The following is a 25,075-nucleotide window of genomic DNA, read 5'->3' on the forward strand; positions in this document are numbered from 1 at the left end:
TAAATAAAGGTGCTCATCAAGAGTTAAGCATGGAATGGCATAGATCAGTGGTTCTTCAGGGTTCTTTTCTTTTAGGGGGTTCTAAATTGACCCGTACAAGTCTGTAACTTTGACAGTATACAAATGGAACCAAATGAACCCTAAACGGGTCCATTTGGTTCCCTTTATATACTGTCAGAGTTAAGGGGGGTCGTTTAAATCTTAAAGTTTGAGAATCACTGGCATAGATGATGTAGAACCGCTTCGTACGAAAAAGTATTATATTTAAATATTTTCGAGGGAAAAAATGAATAGCTTTTCAGTGCTATGTCATCATGTGAGCAGATGGGGGCAGTGGCAGTGCGTCACACAGTATCAGTAACATCATTCACTGAGCTACAGTGGTAACATTAGATATGATCACTGTTTGCATCAGGAAGTGAAGCGCTGGTTGACTCACAGACCACTGTGTGCAACAAGCGATGGAGCGGCGATAGGGACGGAGGAGCACCCACCAAACTCCCTCCTATCCGAACGGAACGACCCGGCGCTGCGGGAGGCCAACGACACGGAGACCATTGCTCATCATAACATAACCGGGTAGGTAATAAACACATGGAACTTTTGAGACCCACATTTGTTTCGACAAACGTGAAAGTAAAGTGAATAATCGACTTGACAGACAGCCTACCCTGATGAAGATGCATGAACGCCAGTTGGCTAAAGTTGTTAGCTAGTGGCATTAGCCAGAATAGCTAGTGTTAATCATTTTAAACTATGTGGAACTACTTACTGTTCCTTGTCTAGTGCTTTACTACTGTAACAACACCTACAGTTGATGACGTGCTTCGTGGTAAAACTGCTAAGCTTTCCTGAGGTATACTTTCTCTTTTACACACTTGGACACTTTTTGAGGGGTTCGTAGGTAGCAGTATGTATAGCTGCCAAAGTTGACCAGCCAGCTGGCGTGTCTTCGTGGCCCTCTGTGTGTGTGTGTGTGTGTGTGTGTGTGTGTGTGTGTGTGTGTGTGTGTGTGTGTGTGTGTGTGTGTGTGTGTGTGTGAGACTGGGGGGGGGGGTTTAGGAGGGTGTGGGAAAGGGGGCTGCACAGATGAACCACACACTACTTAAATAATCAATTATGGTATTTAGTCACACCATGTTATAACTAATAGGCTACACTATGACAAAAGAAACAATTTGAGACACAGTAGTTCGTTGCTGTAGTATTAACATGTCACAGGATAGGAGCTTTAACTATGAACACATACTTTTTCTAAAGTTGCAGGATCTCAGTGTTAAAAGGATACTTTAACTTGGGACCTACTGCTGTCTTTACTCTTCAGGTTATATGGCACATACTGTTTGCATGAAACCTAATGCAAACATGGCTAATATGCAGAAAGGCAAACCTAGTGCAAACACATTAGTAGTGAGGAGAGAGTGAGACAGAGACAGAAAGAAAAATGGGCAGATAAAAATAAGCCAGAGGTTCAGAGGACAGGGCTAGGAGGCTAAAGTGTCATGTTTTTTATGGGTTGCGTGCGAAGGGAAGCAGCATGCTGGTGTCAGAATGCTCATGGGAGCAAAAATGGTGAATACGCTTCAGTGTGCAGTGCTTGTGGTTGCTGCTGTGTGCAGCTCTATTGCAGTACACAGGTGAGTCTGGACAATCACTATGACTGGTTAATGATGACAGGTGTCCTCCATACCGTTGGTTGCCGTTGGCAACACTGATTATATAATAGGAACTATGGGACAGGCCACAGCTTGTCCTTGGTGTGCCTTTTTCCAGCAGGTATAGCAGGTTTTGGGTAACGTTACTGGTACTGTTACTGTTGTACCCCCACCTCCTACTGTACCTGTGTTTATTATTCCTTGGCTTGCTTTAGCTGTTTCCAAAGCCTGTTGTTACTGCAAAATACATTATGACATGAATTGTTGTGCATTTAGAAAAAACTAATCTAAATCTAGGGAAGGGATTATCCTTACACAATACCCTGTTAAGGAGACTACTGAGGTATTCTTTCTTTCTTTCTTTTATAATGTACTGTTTTCAACTTCAGCAAGTTGTCTTAATGGAATGTTAATGTACATGTAATTGCCAATGACTAACGGTGTAAATTAATTTAAAACTATGCCAATTATTATTTACATGGAAAATACAAAGACACGTGGTCATTTTTATTTGAACTTCACATGACAGAAGCAAGAGATTGATGATTATCTTAATGTGAATGAGTCGACGATCATATGAAAGATAGAATCTTCATTTACCCATTGTAACTCAGAGTGCAACTAAATGCACCCAATGTGTTTTAACAGAGGTGAATCCCTGAAAAATTACTTTTCTGCTCAACATGCCATTGTTGTTCCTTTCACACTACAGGATTTAAGGTTGTAAATATCGAACATGTTTGATGTTTACGATTTGAGATCGGGGAGGCTTTGAGTCAGTGACGTAAGATTATGTCTGTGAACCCTTCACACTACAGGATAATTAGGGCAGTTAATCGGTACCGACCAACCTTGAATTGGGAACGGACCAACCTTGAATTGGGAACGCCCCCCCCCGCCATTGTCAGGAGGGGTGAATTGGACCAAAAGTCGTGCCAATTTATCTTCTAGTGTTGGGCCAGCTTTAGTGGGAACACAGAGGTCAAATAATGTGTCCTTTGCTTCAAAGCAGAGCACTGTATCATACACTGTAGATTCTTCAGGCCATAGGATGTAGGAGGTGCCTACTGGCTAGTTAGTATTCCTATTCACACGCTCCACACAGACAATACACAATGGCCTGCAATGAATAAACAATGAACAATAAGAACATGGCCTATTTTTCCAAGATCTCCATCTCTCTTTCCCTTCCCACTTTGTTACATTTGTTTCGTACTTAACACATTTGTTTTGTAAGCAACTGCAAGTTCACAAATTACTGATTTAAGACACTGAGTCTCTCCTTAACACTCCACCACTCTCTCACTCTACATCCTTTGGTTTCTCTTTCTCCCCCCCCCCCCTCTCTCTCCCTCTGTATCTTCCAGGCTATTCCAGCTGTCTGTCCCTCTCTCCTCCAGACAGAGCTGATGATGATGATACCGGTGCTTCTATGATCTCATTTCGCCTGATGGTGCGAGGCCTCCACCAGGTCCTCCTGGCTGCTGCGACCTCCGACCCTCGCTTCCACCTCCGATGGCGGGCCATCACCGTGGTAGCGCTGCTGGCCGTCGCCCTCCTGTTGCTCGTGCACGGCCCTGCGGACGACGATGGCGATGACAGCGTCATCACTAAAGGTTCCTATAGCAACAGGCTCCATGGCTGGAAATCACAGCATGGAGGTAGTGATGATGACATCCTCACCAGTCAACAAAGTCTCGCCGTTTCTGATGGAACATTCCAGAAAGTGGCGAAACGCCAACGTTACAACGACACATACCCACTCAGCCCGCCGGAGAGGACAGAGCGCGGTGTCCGGTTCCGAATTGCCGTGATCGCGGACTTAGATACTGCCTCGCGCTCCGTTGCCAAGGAGGCCACCTGGTTCAGCTACATGAAGAAAGGTCACCTGACTGTGTCGGAGACGCTGGATGTGGAGTGGGATGCTGAGATGGTGACCGTGGAGGGACACCTGGCTGAAAAGGGACGAGGTACAGGGTACACAGTAACGTAGTAAACTAACTTTGGTTTTGTTTGGTGTAGTGCCATTACATGGGATAAGTTAAATGTTATTGCTTCTCATGTGGAAATCAGTTACTTCATCATTGTTAGTACAGTCAGGGATACAGTAGTATAGTTCCTTATGTTCTTTGTCATTTAGTAAGGTTTAATTAGTCAGGCTTACTTTATAGCAGTCTCATATAGTAGTGGTTCTCAAACATTTTAATTTCAAGGACCCCCAGTTTGGTTTGCATTAGGGCCTAATGCAATGCCGATTAGGCCATAGTCCCCCATAACTGTGAGAGTTTACAAAATACAAATGGAAGCAAATGGACATGTAAGCGTCTATTTTGTTTCTTTTGTAAACTCAGAGTTACAGACCCGTAAGGGTCTGTTATTTGGTTCCTAACCCACAATAATTTAGCTGGGGAGGCACTGGAACCCCCTAAAGGATCCCTGGGGTTCACCGGACCCCACTTGAGAACCACTGCTCTATAGACCTCTGCAAGTTTGCACTACATCTCTACTGATGGTGTTTGAAAAATGAATAAGACCAAACTAATTAGACTGCCTCCTCGTCCTCTAGCTATAAAGTAGTTTTTTCTCTTTCTTATGATACTGTTCTTGCCACATTGCTGATTTATTCCCTGCACTTATGGAGTTGTCTGTGCTGTCTTGTCTTGCTCTGTCTCTCTCCCTGTCTCTTCTCACTGTCTGTCCCAGGTATGGAGTTGTCTGAGCTGGTGGTGTTTAATGGGCACCTGTATAGTGTAGACGACCGCACGGGGGTGGTGTACAGAATAGAGGGACAGCAGGCCATTCCCTGGGTCATCCTGCCTGATGGAGATGGATCAGTGTCCAAAGGTCAGTTAGAACTTGAACCTATTAGCGCTGAATTGTTACTGCTGTATTGGTTATACAAGGTCAACAAACGCTACAGTAATACAACTGTACTACCAATTATTGCTGGACATTCATTACAGTACTTTGCCCAAATTACCACAGTGGAAATGTATTCTAACTTATTATATCCATACTGGCTATGTGGGGTTGCCTAATGATAATCACAACTGTCCCTGTTCCGTAACCAACATGTCATAACCCTGAACACCGGGGCCTCTCTTTTCCCCCTGACCTGACACTGGTAGGATTCAAGGCAGAGTGGTTGGCCGTGAAGGATGAACACCTCTACGTGGGTGGACTAGGGAAGGAGTGGACCACCACTTCCGGAGAGGTCCTCAATAACAACCCTGAGTGGGTCAAGGTCGTCGGTTCCCATGGAGACGTGGAGCACGAGAACTGGGTGTGGCGCTACGATGCTCTGCGGAGCGCGGCAGGAATACATCCTCCAGGTACTGATTTAGCTGCTAGTGTGAACGCAGCATCAAGCCCTATTCAAACATTAAAAAAAAATAGCCAATCTACTAGCTCACAACGTGTGGTTTCCGCAATGCATTGTGAGCTTGTAGATCCGATCTTTTTTTAACTAAAGGTTTTAGGTGCGTTATGTAAACTGTAACCCCTTTAACACATGCTACCCTTCTTAGCTGGTGTAGTGGTAAATCTTAACACGTTGGCATCAATCATGTTGAGAAACAAGAATAGTTGACATTAATGTCTTTATTTTGTTCTTTGATATAGAATAGATGGAACATGTTATCTAACCAGAATAACAGTTTGTTCTCTGTCCCTCGGGGGAGAGAACTGTGTGTCTAAAGTGCTTCTCCCATGATATCATTTAATAAACTTCTAACTTAGAAATACTCAAGTGTTTTCTGCCTCAACATCTTGATTGCGCTGGAATTCCTCAGTAGTTTTCACAATCACCTGTGTCTTTGTACAAGATGTAAGCTTGGCCAAGCCGTCTGAATATCACGAATTAATGATGTCACCATCATGCCCCTAATTAAAGTATTTGGACATAGCATATTATTTCTGTATAAAGCTCTACAGTTTTTATCCTGTACAATCTCATAATGAAATCCAATGCCTCCTCTAAAGTGTTTCATAAGCTCTTTGCTGTTTTGTATTTATTATTCATGTCTCTTTCTCCTCTCTCCCCTCTCCCCAGGTTACCTCATTCACGAGTCAGCAGCATGGAGCGATCATCTCCAGCGCTGGTACTTCCTGCCACGTCGTGCAAGCCACCAGCGCTATGAGGAGACAGCCGATGAGCGTCGAGCTACCAACCTGCTCCTCTCTTGTCCCGGTGACTTCAGCCACATCGACGTAAGGTATGTCGGACCCCTAAACCCGACCCACGGCTTCTCCTCCTTCAAATTTGTCCCAGGCACAGATGACAACGTCATTGTGGCACTCAAGTCAGAGGAAGACGCTGGGAAAATCGCCACCTACATCCTGGCCTTCACGTTGGATGGCCATGTGCTGTTGCCTGAGACCAAGATAGGAGATATCAAGTATGAAGGTTTGGAGTTCATCTAGATTCTAGAATCAGCAAACCTGAGTGTGATTGACCAGTGGACCATATGAATGGGTGTTTTTGTCTGGGTTTTCAAATTGCTCCTCAATTGACCAAAAAGTGGTCGGGATCGACCAGTTGATCTTAAAGACGTGGTTGTCCACTCCCGATCTAGAAATTAGCGCTGTACGCAGAACCAGCTATATTAGTTATGTTTCCATCCAATTGTCATCAAATCTTCTCAAGTGGCCTTTTCAGTTGTAAAAAAAACAAAGTGAATTAGCTAAAAAGGCTACAGAAACGTCTGGACATACAGTACCTTCAGCCAACATTGATCGTAATCCCCTCCAAATAGTTTCCTATTTAATATGACCTAGCTATATCATCTAATAACAGTGACATGGATTATTGTCACATGTCACACCGCCTCTCTACCCTCTCTTGGTTATCTCTCCTCTACACTATAGCAGAAATGCCTTAAAGCTACAATCTGTATATTTTATGTCCATCGTCTCCCTCTCCCGACAGATTTATGGCCATCTGTGGCCCTTTATTTGACACTGGGGTCGAAACTTTTCAGAGGAAGAGTAGGGATGCCACTTCTCCCTACTCTTATATTGAGACGTTTCGATCCTGTGGTAGGGTCTGACCACTACTGGTTGACAAGTGAAGGTCAAAATTCAATTTATCCCCTGAGTAAGAAAGTGAGCTCTATAAGGCAAGCCCAGAAGTAAAAATGTAAGCACTTTTGCAGTGCAGCTTTAACATAAATGTCATTTTATTCATTTAAACAAGCCCAGAATGGCTGCATTAACAACATATTTAAAGAAAAAGAGGAAGGACTCAGTGAGGAGAGGTGGACCGATGAGAGGAGATGGTAGAAACAGGGTCAGCAACTGCAAAACACCTCAACTTGCCTGTGAATTCAGTACTATGGTTTATCCTGCCTAATACCTATCACTTAACATACAGTTCTGCACTACAAAGCCAAAGAATAAGTGCATTTCTTCAAACACTGGCATTACATCTGTTCTGCCAAAGTATTGTGGGTAGAGTAGACGTACATTTCTTATCGTTGAGTAGCATTTAGTTCTATAATTTTGGTCTGTGAAACCTTTACGACACAAAGAAAAAGCTGTTTGCCTTTGAAGGGCAGAACTGTCTTCAAACTATCTGCACTTTGCATAATGTTTGGTATCATCTTCCTAGCCTGAAACTAAATTCTGCTGGTCAGAGACTCAGGGGAAGTTCAAAAAACAGCAACATCCAAAGCATTAACATTAATAATTTAAATATTAATTTGGGTATAAGCAGGCATGACCTAGAACATTAATGTAATGTAAAACTACCTGAATCTTTTTTGTTTTTAACTTATTTTATAGTCTTATATGTGCCTTGAACATCATAATGTGTGTACTCTACATTGAGGTAAACCTTGTAGTACACATGCGTTGGTAACAATTCTATAAAGGCTATGATACTGTTGAAGGTGTTCTTTACAGTGACAATGACTACTTCAGTTTTACCAATGGAACACAACTGCACCTCTTACCTACTGTATCACTGTCATATGCAGTACAAAGACCACACACACTCTTGGGTATTTTAGTGTTACATTCACTTATTATGCAGGAAGTTTCTTCTTATTTACACTAGATCTAAATAATGTGTCAGCCAGCATTTCATCCCATAATACATGTGAATCTTGTCTGAACCTTATGTGTAACTGATTCTCTGACACACTACATTTCACTACATTATATAAGTAATATATTCATAATTTAAACATGTTCCCAGCAGTATTGGTCCATGAGGCTTTAGCCATTTCAGTTCTTATGTTTTCATTTCACTTTATTCAACGTAAGGAATGGGTGCCCATCTAATGACATCACTTGAAGGACAAATTCACAGTCATTGGCAAATTAATGGGTTCAAAACTGCTTACAGATTTTCAAATTATGTGTGAGATTATGCACAGCATCTAAAATGTTCAGTGAAATGCCCCTTTCACAAATTCTGACTGCTTAATTTCAGCTCAGTTAATCGATTGTTTTAATCCTTAAAGGGACACTGTCATGGTGTTGATGTGCATTTCAGTTCATTGTTGATTGTTATACTCTTTTAAAATATTGTTCCTTTATTGTATTTTGACAGAAAGTTCCCCTTTGTCTCCATATGTCATTTTTTGTGTTCTTACAATTGTCATGGTGCATTTCCTGGACAAACACTGGCCTGGCATGTCCATACAGCAAGATCTCCACTAGCAGTTAAAACCGAGACAGTAAGGTTTTTTTTAGTTTTCACATTTATAGTTGCTAATGCTACATTAGCCCAACAAATATACAATATAGAAACAATGTTGAAAATTGTGTCCCTCTAAGGTCAGAAAACATAAAGGTCATGGTCAACATGTATTCCTACAAAGTTACTCAAGTGCATTGCGCACAGATATTAAAATGTGTTTTATTGTTCTTGTGTCTTAAGGTTTTTTTTAAATATTGTTTCAACACTAGTGAAATGTTGGAAGATTGTCACTCTCCTCTATAATTTCAGTTTCTGAAAACAACCCTTTCATCAACTGTCACTGGACAAACATTTTCAACAGAATGTTGACAACACTTAAAATATATTATTGAACATGAATTTATCAGTTAACATAAGATGCTGAACACTGTAATGTGTCATCAACCATTTTATTTAGCCACATTAGATACACTTAAATGTATTAAGGCATTTGTCATGCAGTGTAAAAATAATCCCTTTACCATTTATACAATTTACAACTTAATTCTCCACAACATGAATAGTCAATCATCAATAGTTTCCACAAATACTAATTTACCTGTGGTGGTTTAGTGAGAATCTTATAAATTATTAAATTGTTCCCACTGTATTTATAAGCAAGCACATACTTGAAATTTGTCCTCTACATTTACCCATCCAAAGTAACCATTAATACTGTACTCGGGGAGCAGTTAGGGGTTAAGTGTCTTGCTAAGGGACACATAGGCTGGGGCTGGAGGGTGAACCGAAGACCTGTAAAATGTTTAAACAATCTATAATTTTATCTCACATAAACTAATACAAATATAACAAAAATAAAATATAAAGAAATCTGACTGTGGGGATATTTTGATTTTCCACTATAAAATTACTTGAATTATTCACATCCATGTTCCCTTATTTAACAGATAAGATGTAAGACCGGAGGGCAATACTGAACCACAAAGACGAAGAGCAGTGTTCAATATGGCCCCTAGTCATGATGATGCATGACCTTTTAAAATACAAAATATAGTTAGGCCCAATACCAATGTCCTCCATAATGCTGAATTCATACCAGCAACGCCACAAGTCACAACGCTGGCATGTTCTGATTGTGCATTGAGTTTCAATGCAACGTTTTCTTTTGGAGGATACTCATCAGCAAAAAGCCTAGCAAGTTGAGAAAACCTCAACTTTGACGCTAGGACACAGCGTTCAACCAATCGGAGCGTGCTCAGATTGGTTGGAGATTTAGACAAGCAGTTGTACAGTATGTATACAATTAATCAAGATTGAGCAACTGCATGGCATATGTAATGCCTAAAATGTATAAACTGAGACTAAACTAGAGACGAGAATCAAGTGTCTGTGTGGTCTTTTGCCGGGTGCAGGTGCTGGCTCGCTGGACATGGACTAGACACACTCGACACAACTTGAAATGGACAAATGCAATGCTGTATGGATGCAGCAAACACTAAAGTAGCCGTTGTAGATGGATAGACAACTAAACAACAAACGGTACATAAACAATCTATCCCCGGTATTGTGTGAGCGGGGACAGATCCGGTGCTGCAAGGGTGTTCCAAGTGGCTCACTGCTGCTAGAAATTGGCATTGGGCCTTACTGATCTTTGAGGTGATGTTTGTTCACAGACTTATTCCCATTATGATGGTTTCTTGAGGCAATGTGGCCATTTTGATGGCTTTGAATGAGACTAGTTTATTGTAGAAATCCAGCATCCTGCGGTCACTCTGCCTCAACTCACAGAAAGCTCCTTTGGAACCTGGATGTGAGAAGATGTTATGTTTTTAAATCGGACCGAATTTACATCCTTTCATTCTATAGTTGGAGACCTTTACAGAGCACAATCTCATAACTACACTCACCAGTGGTCTTGATGGATGAGAGCAAGCTGCCAATCATCCGCTTGGCAGGGGTTGGGTCAATGACCCGTGGTAGAAGTTGCATGGTGATCAGTGAGGGGAAGTCCTCCAGCACAGAATCACACAGGAACCTCTAGAGAGGTAGGAGGAATGGAGGGAAGAACAGACAGCATGAGCTGGTCTTTCTAACTACCATGTCACCCTGCTGTGCATTATTGTGCGATGTTGCATCTTACAACGTTAGCTAAATTGTCTCGATTAACATCTGGTACCGATTCTTACCTGAAACTTGGCTGCAGCTAGTTTGACCTCAGTGAATCCCAGGGCATAACCACACAGACCCATCTCATCCTCCAGGACAAGAGCACACTGAGGAGATGGAGGCAGATCACTTACTGCCAGGCTGGAGTGAAAGGACAAGGACAGTTAGGATGGAGGTAATATAAATAAGAGAAGGAGCATATTGTGGCAGGGTAGCAGTAACAGCATGATAAGGGATACAGTCGTAGGGTAGGTAGTAGGGGGTAAAAACATGAATATTAATGAGGTATTAATTAGGGTGGGATAGTAGAATATGAGAGAAGGATGTAAGAGAGGGAATACACACGCAGGCATGCACACTCTCTCCTACCTGTCACTAATAAGTGAATGTTGTGTTGTCATGGTGACTTTGCCTTCCTCTCTCCGCATGTCACTGAAAATCCTCTGTATGTCGACCTAGGACGGTAGTGTGAAACTGTGTTGGTGCTTCACACAGCTCATAAAGCCAATTCTGATTGTCTTGCAAAATATTATATATATATTATATATAAGTAATACTGTATATCGTAGCTGTTGAGCAGAAACCTTTTATCTCCATAATTCAACTTATGTTTTTTCGTAAATTAATGCCCCACTTTGTCACATGTATTGAAATTAACCGTTCTACAAGCTCACGACGTGTTGCGAAGCAATGTGTTGTGAGCTTGTAGATCAGCTTTAGCTATTTTAGAAAATACAAATTAAGTGTTAAGTGTGTCTGTGGGTTTAATAAATATTTAACCAATGAAAAGTATGAATAAGAGCTTGTCACTAAATAATAACCACATTGGATCTATTGGAACACATGTTCTTTTTTCCATTTCCTGAAAAGTAACGGTTTTGGACATACAAGGTTTCCGCCTGACAGCGACAATATTTAAGGGATAATGTGTGTTAGCCGCTTAGAGTGGATTCTACATCACCCTGTTAGGGTTCATTTTCCAATAATGCTCATCAATCACTGTACATTACCCTGCTTATTGCATGGCTACTTATGAATGACAGGAAATATTGATCAACGTTTCCTTCCTTCCTTCCTTTCTAGACAGGAAGGTGTGGAGGGCAGCGATACAGTCCCTAGTTGGTGTTGGCTAGTCCGTACTTCCGCACTCTTCCAATGCAATCAGACAGAAGCAAACTAGTGGTCTCTTATTGATAAATAAGACATACAGCATCCATGATTGACCAATCAGAATTGAGTATTCAACAAAGCACTGCAACAAATCAAAAGTGTGAGGATGTGTTACCTTGTCCTCTGGGCAGTATGGACGTATGGAGTACACAGCTGTCATCGGAGGGTATCGGAATAAGTCCCTGTTTCCATGGCAAGGTAGCATCCTCTATATTGTAAATAGCAGATCTACAAGCTCAGAACGTATCACGATGCGTTGCTATGCATTGCTATTTTTGAAATAGGACATAAATGGTTAGGGTGTACAGTTGACACTGATATAAGTAGCAGACAAGGGTTTCAGTAACTTCAACAAAAGCACAGAAAATACACATTGCTCATAGTGGAGATCAACACATGACTTGTGCTCTAATGTGCTGCAGTCTCTCTCACGATAAAATGTTCAGGGTGCATATTACCTGGATCTCTCCAGACAGGCCTCCTCTGAAGCCCCATGGTTCGGGATCATCATTCATCAACTGGGCTGAGGGTCGATCACGCCCCCCTGTGGACAGAAAACACACTATAACTTAATATGGCCAAGTATAACCTCCCAAATCCTTAACCTAACCCTGGCCCTTATCACATCCCAACAACAGGGCTAACCCTTAAGGCTCTTTTTGACTAAAAAGAATAACCCAGAACTTTCCATAACCTGAAACTTTCCAGAACCTGTGAAGATCTGTGATGTTTTTGTTGTCGTTTATGATTCCATTATAACCAGAACCAGGGAGATACTTAATAATAATAATAAGATGTGACGCACTGTGAGCTTTTGATCAGCTATTTTTGCTATTCTTTCGCTAGTTCTGACAACTCCAGGTCAGTACTATCTCCTAAGCAGCGGCCAAATTAGGTTCTGAGAACCTTATGTGAAACCAAGCCGTAGTATATGGAAAGAAACACAGAATCACGGCAAGGTTCACTTAGTTCTTGTAGTCAAAAAGAGCCATAGGCAAGCCAGGGTCCAGATCCCATCCTCCCACAGGTCCTGTTTTTCTTACCCAAGGTTTTGACATAGGCTCGTGCCAGGCCCACACCACTCTTAATGTCACAGATGTAGTCGTAGAGGTCATAGAGGATGCGGCGGTTGGGGGCGTTGCACAGACGGTTGAACATCTGAACCACCGCTTCACACATATTGTCAAACTGCTGGGCTCTGGAATGCCATTCGGCCGTCTGGGAAAACAACAAGCATTGAAAGGTATGAAAGACAAAGTATGAGTTAAGAACTTATATCAACGGAATGTTCAGGCCACTGACTACAACGCATGGTACACCTGACATTACTCGCTACCATTTTCCAAAGCATAGCATAGATTTCTGAAGAATAATATAAGAAATATGATGGTGGAATCAGATTTACCTCCAGTAACAAAAGGTACCGTCTACTAGTCGGACCAACAAAACATGTGTGTGTATTTACTCAAATACATACACAGGGTACAATATGTATCTTGCAGATCACCGTATGGTATAGAAATACCATAACAGTACTTTCTTAGATGTTCCTGATAGTAACGATTGTTGTGGTTCCTGTACACAGTGCAACTTCACAACAAAGTGCACTACATATAATCACTCACAGACAGGGAAGATGAAAATAGGAGGTTTTATTTTGCGTAACCAAAATAATTGAATGTATCAAATTGTATGCCCCTGTGGTCTCGCCTACATAGGGAAGATGACTAGATCTCTCAACACCATAATTGCAGAACACAGAAGCAACATACGCAGGAAGGATCAACGCAGCCCAGTAGCTGTGGATTTCGCAGAAGAGCAGCACAGTGTCTCCTCTTTGAGGTATAGAGCATGTTAAGACTCCAAGATGGGAGGCTACATAGACAACCTATTACTTAGGAGAGAAAGTTATTATATACACACACACTACAAACTACACTACAGTATATGTTTCCAAAATGTTTGAATCAAAAAAATGAAATGAGACATTTTCTGTGATAGCCCCTCTTTTTAGGTTTAGTTTTATCACGATTATGTTTGTCACTGAAGAAGTACCCTGGTGTCTTGTTTAAGTAAATCCATCCTTCTGCAGTTGAAAATATTCTCTGGGGAATGTTGCTTCTGTGGATCTGCATTCTGGCTCACTTAGAGTTGCCCTTTATATATGTATAATTTGTGTATCTGGTGCATACTTTATTTATGCTTTGCCATGTGGTACAGTATTGACATGAATATGGAATTTGGTAGTTACAGAAAATGTTGCAGTCAGATGACAACCCATAAACCTAGATAGGCCATTACTCTGGTAAAAGAAACAGGAAAAAAGAAAAAGGAAAAAAGTTTTAAATTGTATTGTGTATTTTGTAATTTGTACATTGTATATTCTGGCTTGTCAAACACCCAGTTCCTCAAGGGTGATGAGGCTCACCTGCTGTTTGTGGGGGTGGCACACAGTGGGCGAGGTGCACAATTTGGGGGACAAGGGCTTAAAAATGACTGAACAGGTGTGCATTTTAAACTGACCCAATGAAGATCCTGTCAGGATCTAAACCAGGGGTGGGCAACTTTGATGATGGAGAGGGCCACTATATTTCCACACTCACTCCAGGGGGCCACATTGCATATACTGTCAGGCCATTCTATGTCACACAAAAGTAGCAAAAATAGCCGATCTACAAGCTCAAAACGCGTTGCAGTGTGACACGTTTTGAGCTTCTAGATCTGCTATTTTTGCTATTTATGAATTGGAATCCTGATTATTTTCTTTGTATTTTTGAATTGGAATCCTGAAAAGTAACATTTTTATTTAATTTCAAATGCATTTAGTTATACTAATGTTAACTTAAATACAAATACATTGACATAAAAATGACTATAGCATTTTTATACTAGTCATTAAGCTACTAATATAGACTGAAGTAATTAAAGCGGGTCATGTTTTATGTTTGGAATTGTAACAGCTGAAATCAATAATATATCAGTATTCCGATAATAACCTGCGGCCTGCATTAAGTGAAGGTGGGGGCCGCATGTGGCCCCCGGTGCCGCCAGTTGCCCATGTATGGCCTTAAAGGGTTGCAACCGGGGCGATAACCGAGAAGAAGCACAAGACCAAGCCAGTTTGCTCAAGATTGGTCCAGCAGTGTGCGAGATTAGCTGTACACACAGACAGACAGACAGACAGACAGAGAAACACGGACACACCGTCAGTGGCATTAACATGTCTGGCCGAGATTTAAACCAGTGCCACAGTACAAATTATTTGTATACAAAAGGCCGATCGATGCCCGCAGGGAACGATGCCTGTTGGGAACGTATTCCCGTCTGATAATGAAATACACCCTGTACCCTTTTGAACCTGTTGACTGTTTGAACCTGCCTTTCATGTCCATATATGGAGATCTCTTCCTCTGTATAAGTAATTCTATTTCCATATAAGGGGATCCCTGATGACATCAATATGACGTCAGTGTCTGGTTCACACAGAGATAATGTGCATTCTTCAGGAATATCCATACATGGAGTTCTATTGTCGCACAGTGGTTCTGGACAACCGATAGGTCACACAGAATGCTCAACGAGATTTTGCACATTTCTGGATAGATGAGTCCCGTCGACAACGTTTTCCCAAACACTCACATCACAAATCCACCTCCAAGATGTCCAACCTCCAAATATACAATGACAAATTAATTAATTGCAATGACGCCTGCGCAAATCAGCAGTTTGTAATGCTTGGCAACAGTTTGTGTTGTGTGTGACATCAGACCAGAAATCTGCTAATCCTATATAAGAACAGTACATCAAAGAGAAATTGTTACTTCAAACATAATCTATTGGGCCGATCTGCGTAAAACAAGATGGGGATAAAGTAGATGGATAACTAAGTTCAAAACTGAGGAGTTTGAGAGAGACTATATGAGGGCAAATTTCCTGCCCCATAAAAGCCAATAGACTTCAAATTTGTCTGTGACCATGACACATAGTGTAGTCAAGAATATATACTGAGACAGCCCGAGAAGAGGAGAGAGACAAGTGAGCGAAGAGAAGATGAGGACAAATCTCCAAGCCGAAAGAGAACAAATATTTCCATCCACATCACAGTCCAAGAATTGCAGCAGCTGTAATGAAGAACCAACGGCCGTTCAAATTGCCAGCTCTATAACCAACCAGAGAAAAGGAGATGGAACTGACGAATCAAGATCTTACCAAGTCTTTAACTCAGCCATGAGAAGTAAAGATAGATCTGATTACTTTCATAGCCACACTGGAGAAAAGCCTTTCCACTGTAAACAGTGTGACAAGAGTTTCAGTGCCTTAGGTATTCTGAAGAGACACCTGCATATCCACACTGGAGAAAAGCCTTTCCACTGCAAACAGTGTGACAAGAGTTTCAGTGCCTTAGGTATTCTGAAGAGACACCTGCATATCCACACTGGAGAAAAGCCTTTCCACTGCAAACAGTGTGACGAGAGTTTCAATCAGTTAGGTTACCTGAAGAAGCACAATCGTATCCACACTGGAGAAAAGCCTTTCCACTGTAAACAGTGTGAGAAGAGTTTCAGTCAGTTAAGTCATCTGAAGACGCACAAGCGTATCCACACTGGAGAAAAGCCCTTTCACTGTAAACAGTGTGGGAAGAGTTTCAATCAGTTAGGTCACCTGAAGAGACACCAGCGTATCCACACTGGAGAAAAGCCTTTCCACTGTAAACAGTGTGACAAGAGTTTCAGTGAGTTAGATTACCTGAAAACGCACCAGCGTATCCACACTGGAGAAAATCCTTTCCACTGTAAACAGTGTGACAAGAGTTTCAGTCAGTTAGGTGCTCTTAAAAGACACCAGCGTGTCCACACTGGACAAAAACCTTTCCACTGCAAACAATGTGAGAAATGTTTCAGTGACTTAAGCACTTTGAGGATACACCAGCGTATCCACACTGGAGAAAAACCTTTCTACTGTAAACATTGTGACACGAGTTTCACTATTTTAGGTAATCTGAAGAGACACCAGCGTGTCCACACATGAATAAAATCTTCCCTCTGAAAATAGTGAGACGAGAGTTTCAAACAACTAAGGATTCTGAAAAAACACTAGTGTGTCCATTAGGGGGGTTCGAGTTGGTCAAATTGATGAGAGGCGGAGCATGACTGCCGCTGGTAGAAAGGGAGTATACAGGGCTTAAAACGTTGTTATTTCTCAATAAAGTGATCCTTTACCTTGAAGCCTTTTTAAAAGATTTTTGAAGAAGGCATCGGATTCAGTTCATTTCAGTTCGGTATGAACATCAACTTGAAACTTGTTGGAGATAGGTAATCCAACAAGCTAAATATAACTGTGCTCATTTGTTGTCAACGTTATGTTATTGTTGTGTTTTAATGCATTTTAATTAAAGCATGAATAGATAAAAAAAAAATGTTCCTGGAGAAAAGATTGACAAGATAACAATAATGTTTGAATGACTTGGACAAAATGTAAACAAAAACTATGTCTAAAAATTAAGCCAGAAACATGTTAAGACAATTACATATTGTCATATTGTCCTTTAATTTGAGAGAGGAGGGGGATGTTATTACGATGGGACACGATAACATGGAAAAGGGGCAGTTTAACCTTTTAGTACAGTATGTACTTGGATGGCATCCGACCAAGAGTCATTATTTAGCCATCACAGTAAAAAAAAAAAGCCTTCTCTGAGGACAACAATGGAAATAAGCTCTCTTCTACTTCTGACAAGATATGGTATGTACAAATATTTTATATGGTCATGTATATGCATTTTTGTCAATAAAAACACCAATCAATCAAAAACAGAAAGAAATAAATCACACCCTGTGTGAAGGTAGCGGCGCCTTTGATACATTTTGTCATCGATATGTGTTTATAATGTGTTTATAAACACACGTGTCATGTGAAGCTTGACCAATCACTTTGTTGACGGGTCTGACCAATCAGAGCGTTGACGGGTCTGATCAATCAGAACGTTGACGGGCCTGACCAATCAGAACCTTGACGGACCTGACCAATCAGAACCTCGACGGGCCTGACCAATCAGAACGTTGACGGACCTGACCAATCAGAACCTTGACGGGCCTGACCAATCAGAACGTTGACGGACCTGACCAATCAGAAACTTGGCGGGCCTGACCAATCAGAACGTTGACAGACCTGACCAATCAGAACGTTGACGGAAAAGCCAGGTATAGAGCAGGACCGCTCTATACTATGTATAGAGCGGCGCCAGCGCCGCTAAAAAGAACAGAACATCTGTACCAGCTGAAACACCGAATTTGTGATACCTTGTCAGTCACGGTTGCTGTATTCACCACTCCACTGTGGCTCTTGAGCCAGTCCAGTTCGTGCAGCATGGTTCTGGCGGTGGGCCCGTATTCATATGGCAGATAGAACAGTTCTGACAGCAGGTTCAGGTCGTCCAGGGTCAGCGGTTCGGCCGTGAACAGAGGGTTCTCACCAGGACCCGGAACGTAAGCGAGTTCTCCCCCGTCCGTCTGCATGGGCTCCTCATCAGAACACTCTTTCTTCGGGCGAGCTGGCGGATGACGAGGGCCTGAAAGGAGAGGATTAACCTTTTTACATTTCAGATATTTATCTGATTCTTTTATCATGGGTGATGGGTCATAATTATGATTAATGATGTTCACATCAGCTGACTGACCGCTGGTTACAGCTTTGGCGTGCACGACTTGCGTGTCCTGCATGAACTAACGCTATGCTTCATTCAGTTCCTAGATCACTAGTAACCAACAGCAAGGAGTATAAAGACAAGATCCTATTCATTTGACTCTAAAAGGAACAGGAAAGGAAAATCAGGGCAGGGTTATGATTGATTTATACTTGGTGTCGCTCACTGAATATATACCCGATCTACAACGCGTCACACTGCGACACGTTGTGAACTCATATATCGGCTATTTTCAGTGCACAACACCTGCGCACAACTAAGTATAACTCAGGCTTTAGGGTTTAAGGGAAGGAGGACACAGGTACCTCCAGGCTGGTCTGTGATGAGGAACTCCTGCAGCCAGTCTGTGAGGGCCAGACGCAGTGCCTTCTGGGGGCTGTAGTCCTGCTCCTCTTCACCTGGAGATGGTGGCAGGTTACAAACAGTGTTTAAGCAGGCAATAGCTTGATGAATTGCAGAATAGGGAGTGGCGTGTGTATGGTGGTGAGTTGCTGTGTGTTCAATGCAGAAATTCTTCTTTCTTTTAGAGCACAATGAAAGAGTAAGTAAGAAACGATAACCCTAAAACCAAATGAAACTATACAATTTGGTGGCTAAACACACTGCTACAAGTACAATCAAAAGGGTACCAAAAAGGTGCAAAAGAAACTTTAAATAAATGACACTCACTCATCTCTATGTCCCTCTGCCCGCCATCAGCCCAGGACTTGCACCAGGTAGCTAAGGTGTGGATGGCCACAAAGTTGGGGTAAAATTCACAGTTTGGATTGGTAAGAATACCACTCAGTTTGGGGATCAGCTCTGTGGGTCGGTCCTAGCGGAGGAAATGTTATTAGTTAAGCCCAATACAAAAATCTATACTATAAAATAAATAACATAAAATAAGTATGGTGCTTAGTAATCATTGCTATAGAGTGGGTTAGGGTTAGGGTTAGTTCTTTTCAGTAACAGGGGTCTCCCTGTCTCTCCAGCTCTTTAATAAACAGAAAATACATTTTCAGGTGGGTTGCAAAATTCTAGCGAATCAGGAGAGAGTACAATTTGACAGTGTTCCAGTTCCAATTTTGTCTGCTCATTTATTTGTGTCATCGCTTCCAATTCCACTTGTTTAATCTTTATCCTGTGTGAGTTCTCTATCCTGATTGGATACAATTGGTATCCAGACCTGCAAATGCATGTTCTGTTTAATAAAGAGCTTGAGAGACATGGAGACTCCTGTTACTGAACAAACACTCACAATAAATGTTCAATAGCTCTATATTCTGATAGTACTCATTGCTATGTGGAATGCCCTACCAACAGTCATAATAGAGTGAATCCTTATCAAAACCACTCAAAAGAGCACTTACAGGTGGATGCACCCCCCACCCGAACTGTTCACTGTACATATTTGTATTTCCGATTTCTACTCGTTTATATGATGTTTTTGCATAGTATTGTATATAAATGGTAAATGGTGCATTTATATAGCGCTTTTATCCAAAGCGCTTCACATAGATTGTGCATTACATTCACCCATTAACACACACATTCATACACCGATGGCAGAGGAAACCATACAAGGCAACAACCTGCTCATCGGGAGCAATTAGGGGTTCAGCATCTTGCTCAAGGACACTTCGACACTAACTCTGGGGGAGCCCGGGATCGAACTGGAAACCTCACGGCTTCCATCCGGCCACTCTACCGACCACTCTACCCCTGAGCCACTGCCACCCCATATATTTGTCTGTCATTAAATGTTTCGATTAATTGAGTACAAAGGACCCCAATGGAAACAAGCCATAGTGCATTTAAAATCCTAGAGCTATTGAACAATTATTTTAACAAAAAAATATCAATGCTATTTCCACTATAAACATCATAATATACATGTAGGTATAAAATAAATGATGATGGCAGATACTGACCTTGAATGGTCCCATGTAGACTCTCTGTGGGTCATAATCGTTGGCATGGATATTGTCCCAGATGACTGGCGCCCTCTTCAGGACAGATGATACCTCCTCTATAGACTCCACTGAGATATGGTGGGACACCACCTTAGGACCTGGAAAACATAGATGACCCAACAGTGACAGTCATGGAATACTAATACACACACTGTTACTTGACATACAGATTCTGTTTGTCAAGAAACAGTGGAGATTTGTATTTAATTTTTCTGAAGCAAGATGTTTTACATTCCCTCTTTACATCTTTTCTTTCCTTACTCTGTGTTGTGCGAATAGTAGTACTACTACTAACCATGTCTAGATGGACATGTATTCCTACTGGCCTACAGTAATTTCAAAACCTACCAGAGGCAACACTATGCCGGGTCCCTCTCAGCTTTCCTGCTGCCTGGCTTCATGTCAAAATACAAAAAGGGACAAAGATTTCTTTCTCTTTCTTTAAATTGTATACTCTACTGCAACTGTCACACACTAAGAATGAGTTCCAATATTTTGTTACCAACCAATTCAGATTGTTGACTTACGGTCAGGCTATGATTCAGTGTGGGGTGACTCGATAGCCTTAGTTAGGGCGCATACCACATGGCCTCTAATGACTGATGAGTCTCCAGTTCAATTCCCGGCCGTGCTGACCATTTTATGCATGTCACTCTCCTACTCTTTTCGTGTTTTCAGTCTCTCTACAAAAAAAAAAAAAAAAAAAAAATGCATTGTGTCCCTACCAGTCCAGAGGATGTCTACACCAGGTAGCAGGTTCTCTCCTACAGTGTGGAGGTAGGAAGACTGGCACACATTGGGAGTACAGAACGCAGCACAGTAATCTGCAAGATCAATAACAAATGTCTATTATTCAGTCATTTCAGAATACCATAAAATGTCTATACGTGGTTCTACTTCCTTGGTTTTTGTACCGGTGGGACAGAAGAGGAAGATCTCTGGTTCTCCCAGGTGCAGGTACACTTGGTTAGTGATGGTCACCTGGGCGTGGGCAAATGTGCTGAAGGCCTGCTTGTCAGCGGAACACATCTCTCTCTCGATGTCATCAAAAAGCAGAGAGAAAGACCTGCAGCCAAACTCCTTTACCTGCAAGAGCAAAGGGGAGTCTGTATTCACAGTCTGTATTCACATATTATGAAATATCAGATCATATATGTAAAGGTGTGGTGTCCAAGGCAAATCCCAGAAAAACAATAAAGATGAATCAAGTTCAGATGAAGTTCTTATCTTAATTGTCCCAAAACCTGAACTCCACCTGTGCTTTATAGCCCAAGCTATATTTTAAACAGTATACACTACACATGATGCATTCTTATCTTTATGTTTACGACATGTTCTTATCTTATGTTGCTGTTTTTGTATATTATTTTTATGTCTCTGTAGTTACTACCATAATGTCCAAAACAAATTTAAAAAAAATCTTATCTTACCTGGTCAAGTTTTCTTTGGAGTGCGGCAACTTCTTTGGGATTAGAAAAGGTGATGTCCAGACCAGGGGAGATGGCATAGACAAACTCTACATTGTACTGTTTGGCCGCTGATATCAGAGCCTTCAGTTGTTCTAGAAAAGCAATGAAGCACAACAAAACAAATATAAAAACAGTTTAATGACTAGATGCATATACTCTAGTTAATTATTCATGCCCAGATGGATTAATACCTGAGAGACATTTAACGAGAGTTTAAAATCGTTTAAATAAACAGGCCTGGAAGTGTAGCAGAGTACAGTAAATCACACAGTTTACACTCGCTCGGGATAGGCATTTAGCAGGCACTCTGATCCAGATCACCTACAAGTGTGAGATCAGTGTAAATGACAACTCTGGTCAACAAACGAAGGGTAGATAGGCATGGAGTGCAATGGAAAACAATTTAGCTCTTCAAAGTAACTAGGATACCAGGTAAACATGAAAGCTACTGTAGCATCTGTCGAAACAACATGTTATCTAAATAACAGCCATCATGGATGGTTATTTTCATTTCATGATCAAAGTATTTGTATCCCCATGTGAATATGCCAAAGGTTATTCCTATAGTAAATCCTACATTCATTCATACAGTTTGTATTCTGCTTAGGTCACGATCATGAAATTGGGCAGGGCAGATATGACAAGTAACTTAAATATAAACAGAAATGACTGTGACTGACAATGCCAGATACCAATAATGAAAATAATGTACAGGCCAAGCATTAAATAATTGTACACTAAAACAAAAAAAACAAAAAAAGTAATTGTGATTATTTCAAATAATTGCGATCGGGCTATTATGTAGTAATTGTGACGGGCCTTTTCTTTCATTTAGTTGAAGGAAGTGGACAAGTTATGCGGCATCCATCCATCACCGGCTGAGTTGAGACTCACCTGCCTCCTCGTCAAAGTACAAGTCTCTCCAGTACATCCTATGTTTGTAGTCATCCTTGGGAGCGTAAAGGTATGTGTTCAAACCCCACTTCTGTTCCCTAGAAACGTTAAGAACAGCAAGGAGTAGATCAACAAAAAAAGTATCTATATATATGACTTACAAAACATGTGTGTATGTGTGTGTGTGTGTGTATATATATATATATATTGTGTATATATATAATTATGTTTTATATATATATACAGTAAATATAATATTACTTCAGGTGTTTCAATTTGCAAGCCTCACTCACATAATACCTGGCCAGGTGTTTCATAATATTTATGAGTAATTACAAATCAGTCACACCCAATAATGATGGGTGTTTTTTCTTTTCTTTAATCTGCTGATAAAGTCATTGAGGAGATAAGATACCCAGGGTGTTATTTGAGTTGTTTATTCTACAATTGGTGACAAATGTAACAGGGGTCAGAGTGAGATACTTCCTTTAATCCGTTCATGAGAGTGCATTATCCTCTTAAACCTGTCCTCTGGGTATCATGGCTGTGACCAATGTATTTACCGGTACATTAGTCTTGGTTTCTTGTAATGTTAATGATAGGCCAGACAATATGTCCCTTGATCCCAGAGGGATCTTCTACAAGAGGACAGAAGGAGATACCCACTTTGGAGAGCAGAAGAGGGATATTTGAAAGCTTGCTGCCTGGGTTAGTTTCAGTAACTGTTCATTTCAGTTTAGACTAGAGGGAAGTTGTTAGCTAATAACTGCCCGTCAATTACCTCTTGAAAAGGTCTGTTCTTTGCTCCATAGTCCATGGCCGCCCGTAAAAACCTGCATCAAACAAAGGTTGCATTATAAACCCAATGTTAATATCTCAATAGACAGAGCTGACCTTCAAAGAGCAGTAATTGTTTGGAAAGTGAAAACAATGTGTCATGTGTCTTCTGTCCAACACAACATATTATTTGTCATGAGATCAAGACATTTTATACAAAAAAATGGTCATTGCCTTGCCTTTGAAGGACAGAATAGCACTGACCAATGCAAATTAACTATTATTTTCCCAAATATTTTGATTAGCCTACTTAACTTTGAGCCTTATCAAGGTTCAAGGTTTCTTTATTGTTACATTGTTACTTGTGTACAGGTACATAAGAGTACACTTATTTTTGTTCTTGTTCCTCAGACACTAGCATTAATAACAATAATAATGATAATTAACATAATGTATATACACCAAGGAAAATAAGAAAGGAGGAATAATCAAGTAGCAGCAGTATTAAGAAAGATAACTGTTTGACTGTCCTAGCAGTTAATAAGGCTGTGTGCACAAGGTTCTTTATTCCTGTAACTTAAGATGTCCTAGTATCATATAGGCTACTATAAAATGCAGAAATGTGATATATAAATAATGTTGATGTTTTCAGATCACTACAATATCAAGGGCAGGCCCATACAGGCATACCGTGGTAATTCATACACAATAAAATAAAATATAACTAAATGCAATGAGGCTTCACACCCATGCAGCATGAGTCATTTAGGCTGCACAGAACCCCAAACCTCCAAACAGAAGAGGTTATTAATATTGTGGGTCAGCAATGCGTGATTAACAGCAATGGATCCTACTGCACCTGTTTCAGATCCCACCCGAAGTCTACTGTACTGGTATGTTTGTTTTACAAAAAGGCAACGTTATACACAAACAACCAACAATGGAGTTAATCATAATGTTACAAAATGTGAATTACATTCATATAATATATTATTATTAGCCTACATTATACACACAGTTTGAATTATAAAAATGTGTTCAATGTATTAAAAATGTATTTATTGAAAATAAAAAAGTTCTCCTAGTCTTGCAAAAATGGAATAACAATATTAATGTGTCGTCAGATACCCAAAGTCCAACTGTTGTGACCTGAGACACAAGGACAGTCACTCACCTTCCACCACTCCGCTGATGAAGCGCTTGGTTCCCGTGTTCGGCATGGTCAGTAATGGTGAGGTGGTTCCACGTTATTAACTTATTTCTAAACCTCGACTCTTTTGATTTGATGGACTACTACTACTGTAGCACAGATCATAAATAACAGTGGCTCCGAATTATGTCAGGACAAGTCATACAGTTTGCATTACAAGTGTGTTCATTTAAGGTTCACTTTATTGCACCGTCCCGTGCCTGCACATGCGCAATATTATTCCCTGTAAACACAACGATTGAACGAAATAAAGGAACTATTGGTTTACAGTGGAAGGTGCATGCCTTGTTTGCGTGTCTTCCTACCGGGTAGCGTCTTAAAGAGACAGTGACCATTCCTTGGAGACATCTATATTGCCATCTGTTGGACAAATAATGTTATAATAATCAGGGCTTCAATGGTAGAAGACTTTGGTGGAATGCTTTATCAGCTTACC

General features: G+C 41.0%; 2 protein-coding genes across 2 annotated transcripts; one reads left to right on the forward strand and one right to left on the reverse strand.

Moving 5' to 3' along the window:
- The first annotated feature begins 411 nt into the window (after positions 1-411).
- cant1b (calcium activated nucleotidase 1b) lies at positions 412-8,525 on the forward strand. The gene is made up of 5 exons (XM_084046977.1): positions 412-579; positions 3,023-3,625; positions 4,359-4,499; positions 4,784-4,987; positions 5,707-8,525. The coding sequence occupies exons 2-5, from the start codon at positions 3,088-3,090 to the stop codon at positions 6,075-6,077; spliced, it is 1,254 nt and encodes a 417-aa protein (XP_083903103.1). The 5' UTR covers positions 412-579; positions 3,023-3,087; the 3' UTR covers positions 6,078-8,525.
- Positions 8,526-8,661: 136 nt separating this feature from the next.
- ogal (O-GlcNAcase like) lies at positions 8,662-24,869 on the reverse strand. The gene is made up of 17 exons (XM_084046960.1): positions 24,604-24,869; positions 23,434-23,485; positions 22,653-22,750; positions 21,720-21,850; positions 21,204-21,375; positions 21,015-21,113; positions 20,248-20,387; positions 19,007-19,151; positions 18,643-18,735; positions 17,934-18,202; positions 12,678-12,852; positions 12,093-12,178; positions 11,750-11,842; positions 10,834-10,919; positions 10,485-10,605; positions 10,206-10,335; positions 8,662-10,102 (listed from the first exon to the last, which is right to left on the reverse strand). The coding sequence occupies exons 1-17, from the start codon at positions 24,647-24,649 to the stop codon at positions 9,966-9,968; spliced, it is 2,073 nt and encodes a 690-aa protein (XP_083903086.1). The 5' UTR covers positions 24,650-24,869; the 3' UTR covers positions 8,662-9,965.
- Between the last annotated feature and the right edge of the window lie 206 nt (positions 24,870-25,075).

Source organism: Gymnoscopelus microlampas, assembly GCF_963454915.1.
Source record: "Gymnoscopelus microlampas genome assembly, chromosome: 2".
In the NCBI taxonomy this organism is placed as follows: Eukaryota; Metazoa; Chordata; class Actinopteri; order Myctophiformes; family Myctophidae; genus Gymnoscopelus; species Gymnoscopelus microlampas.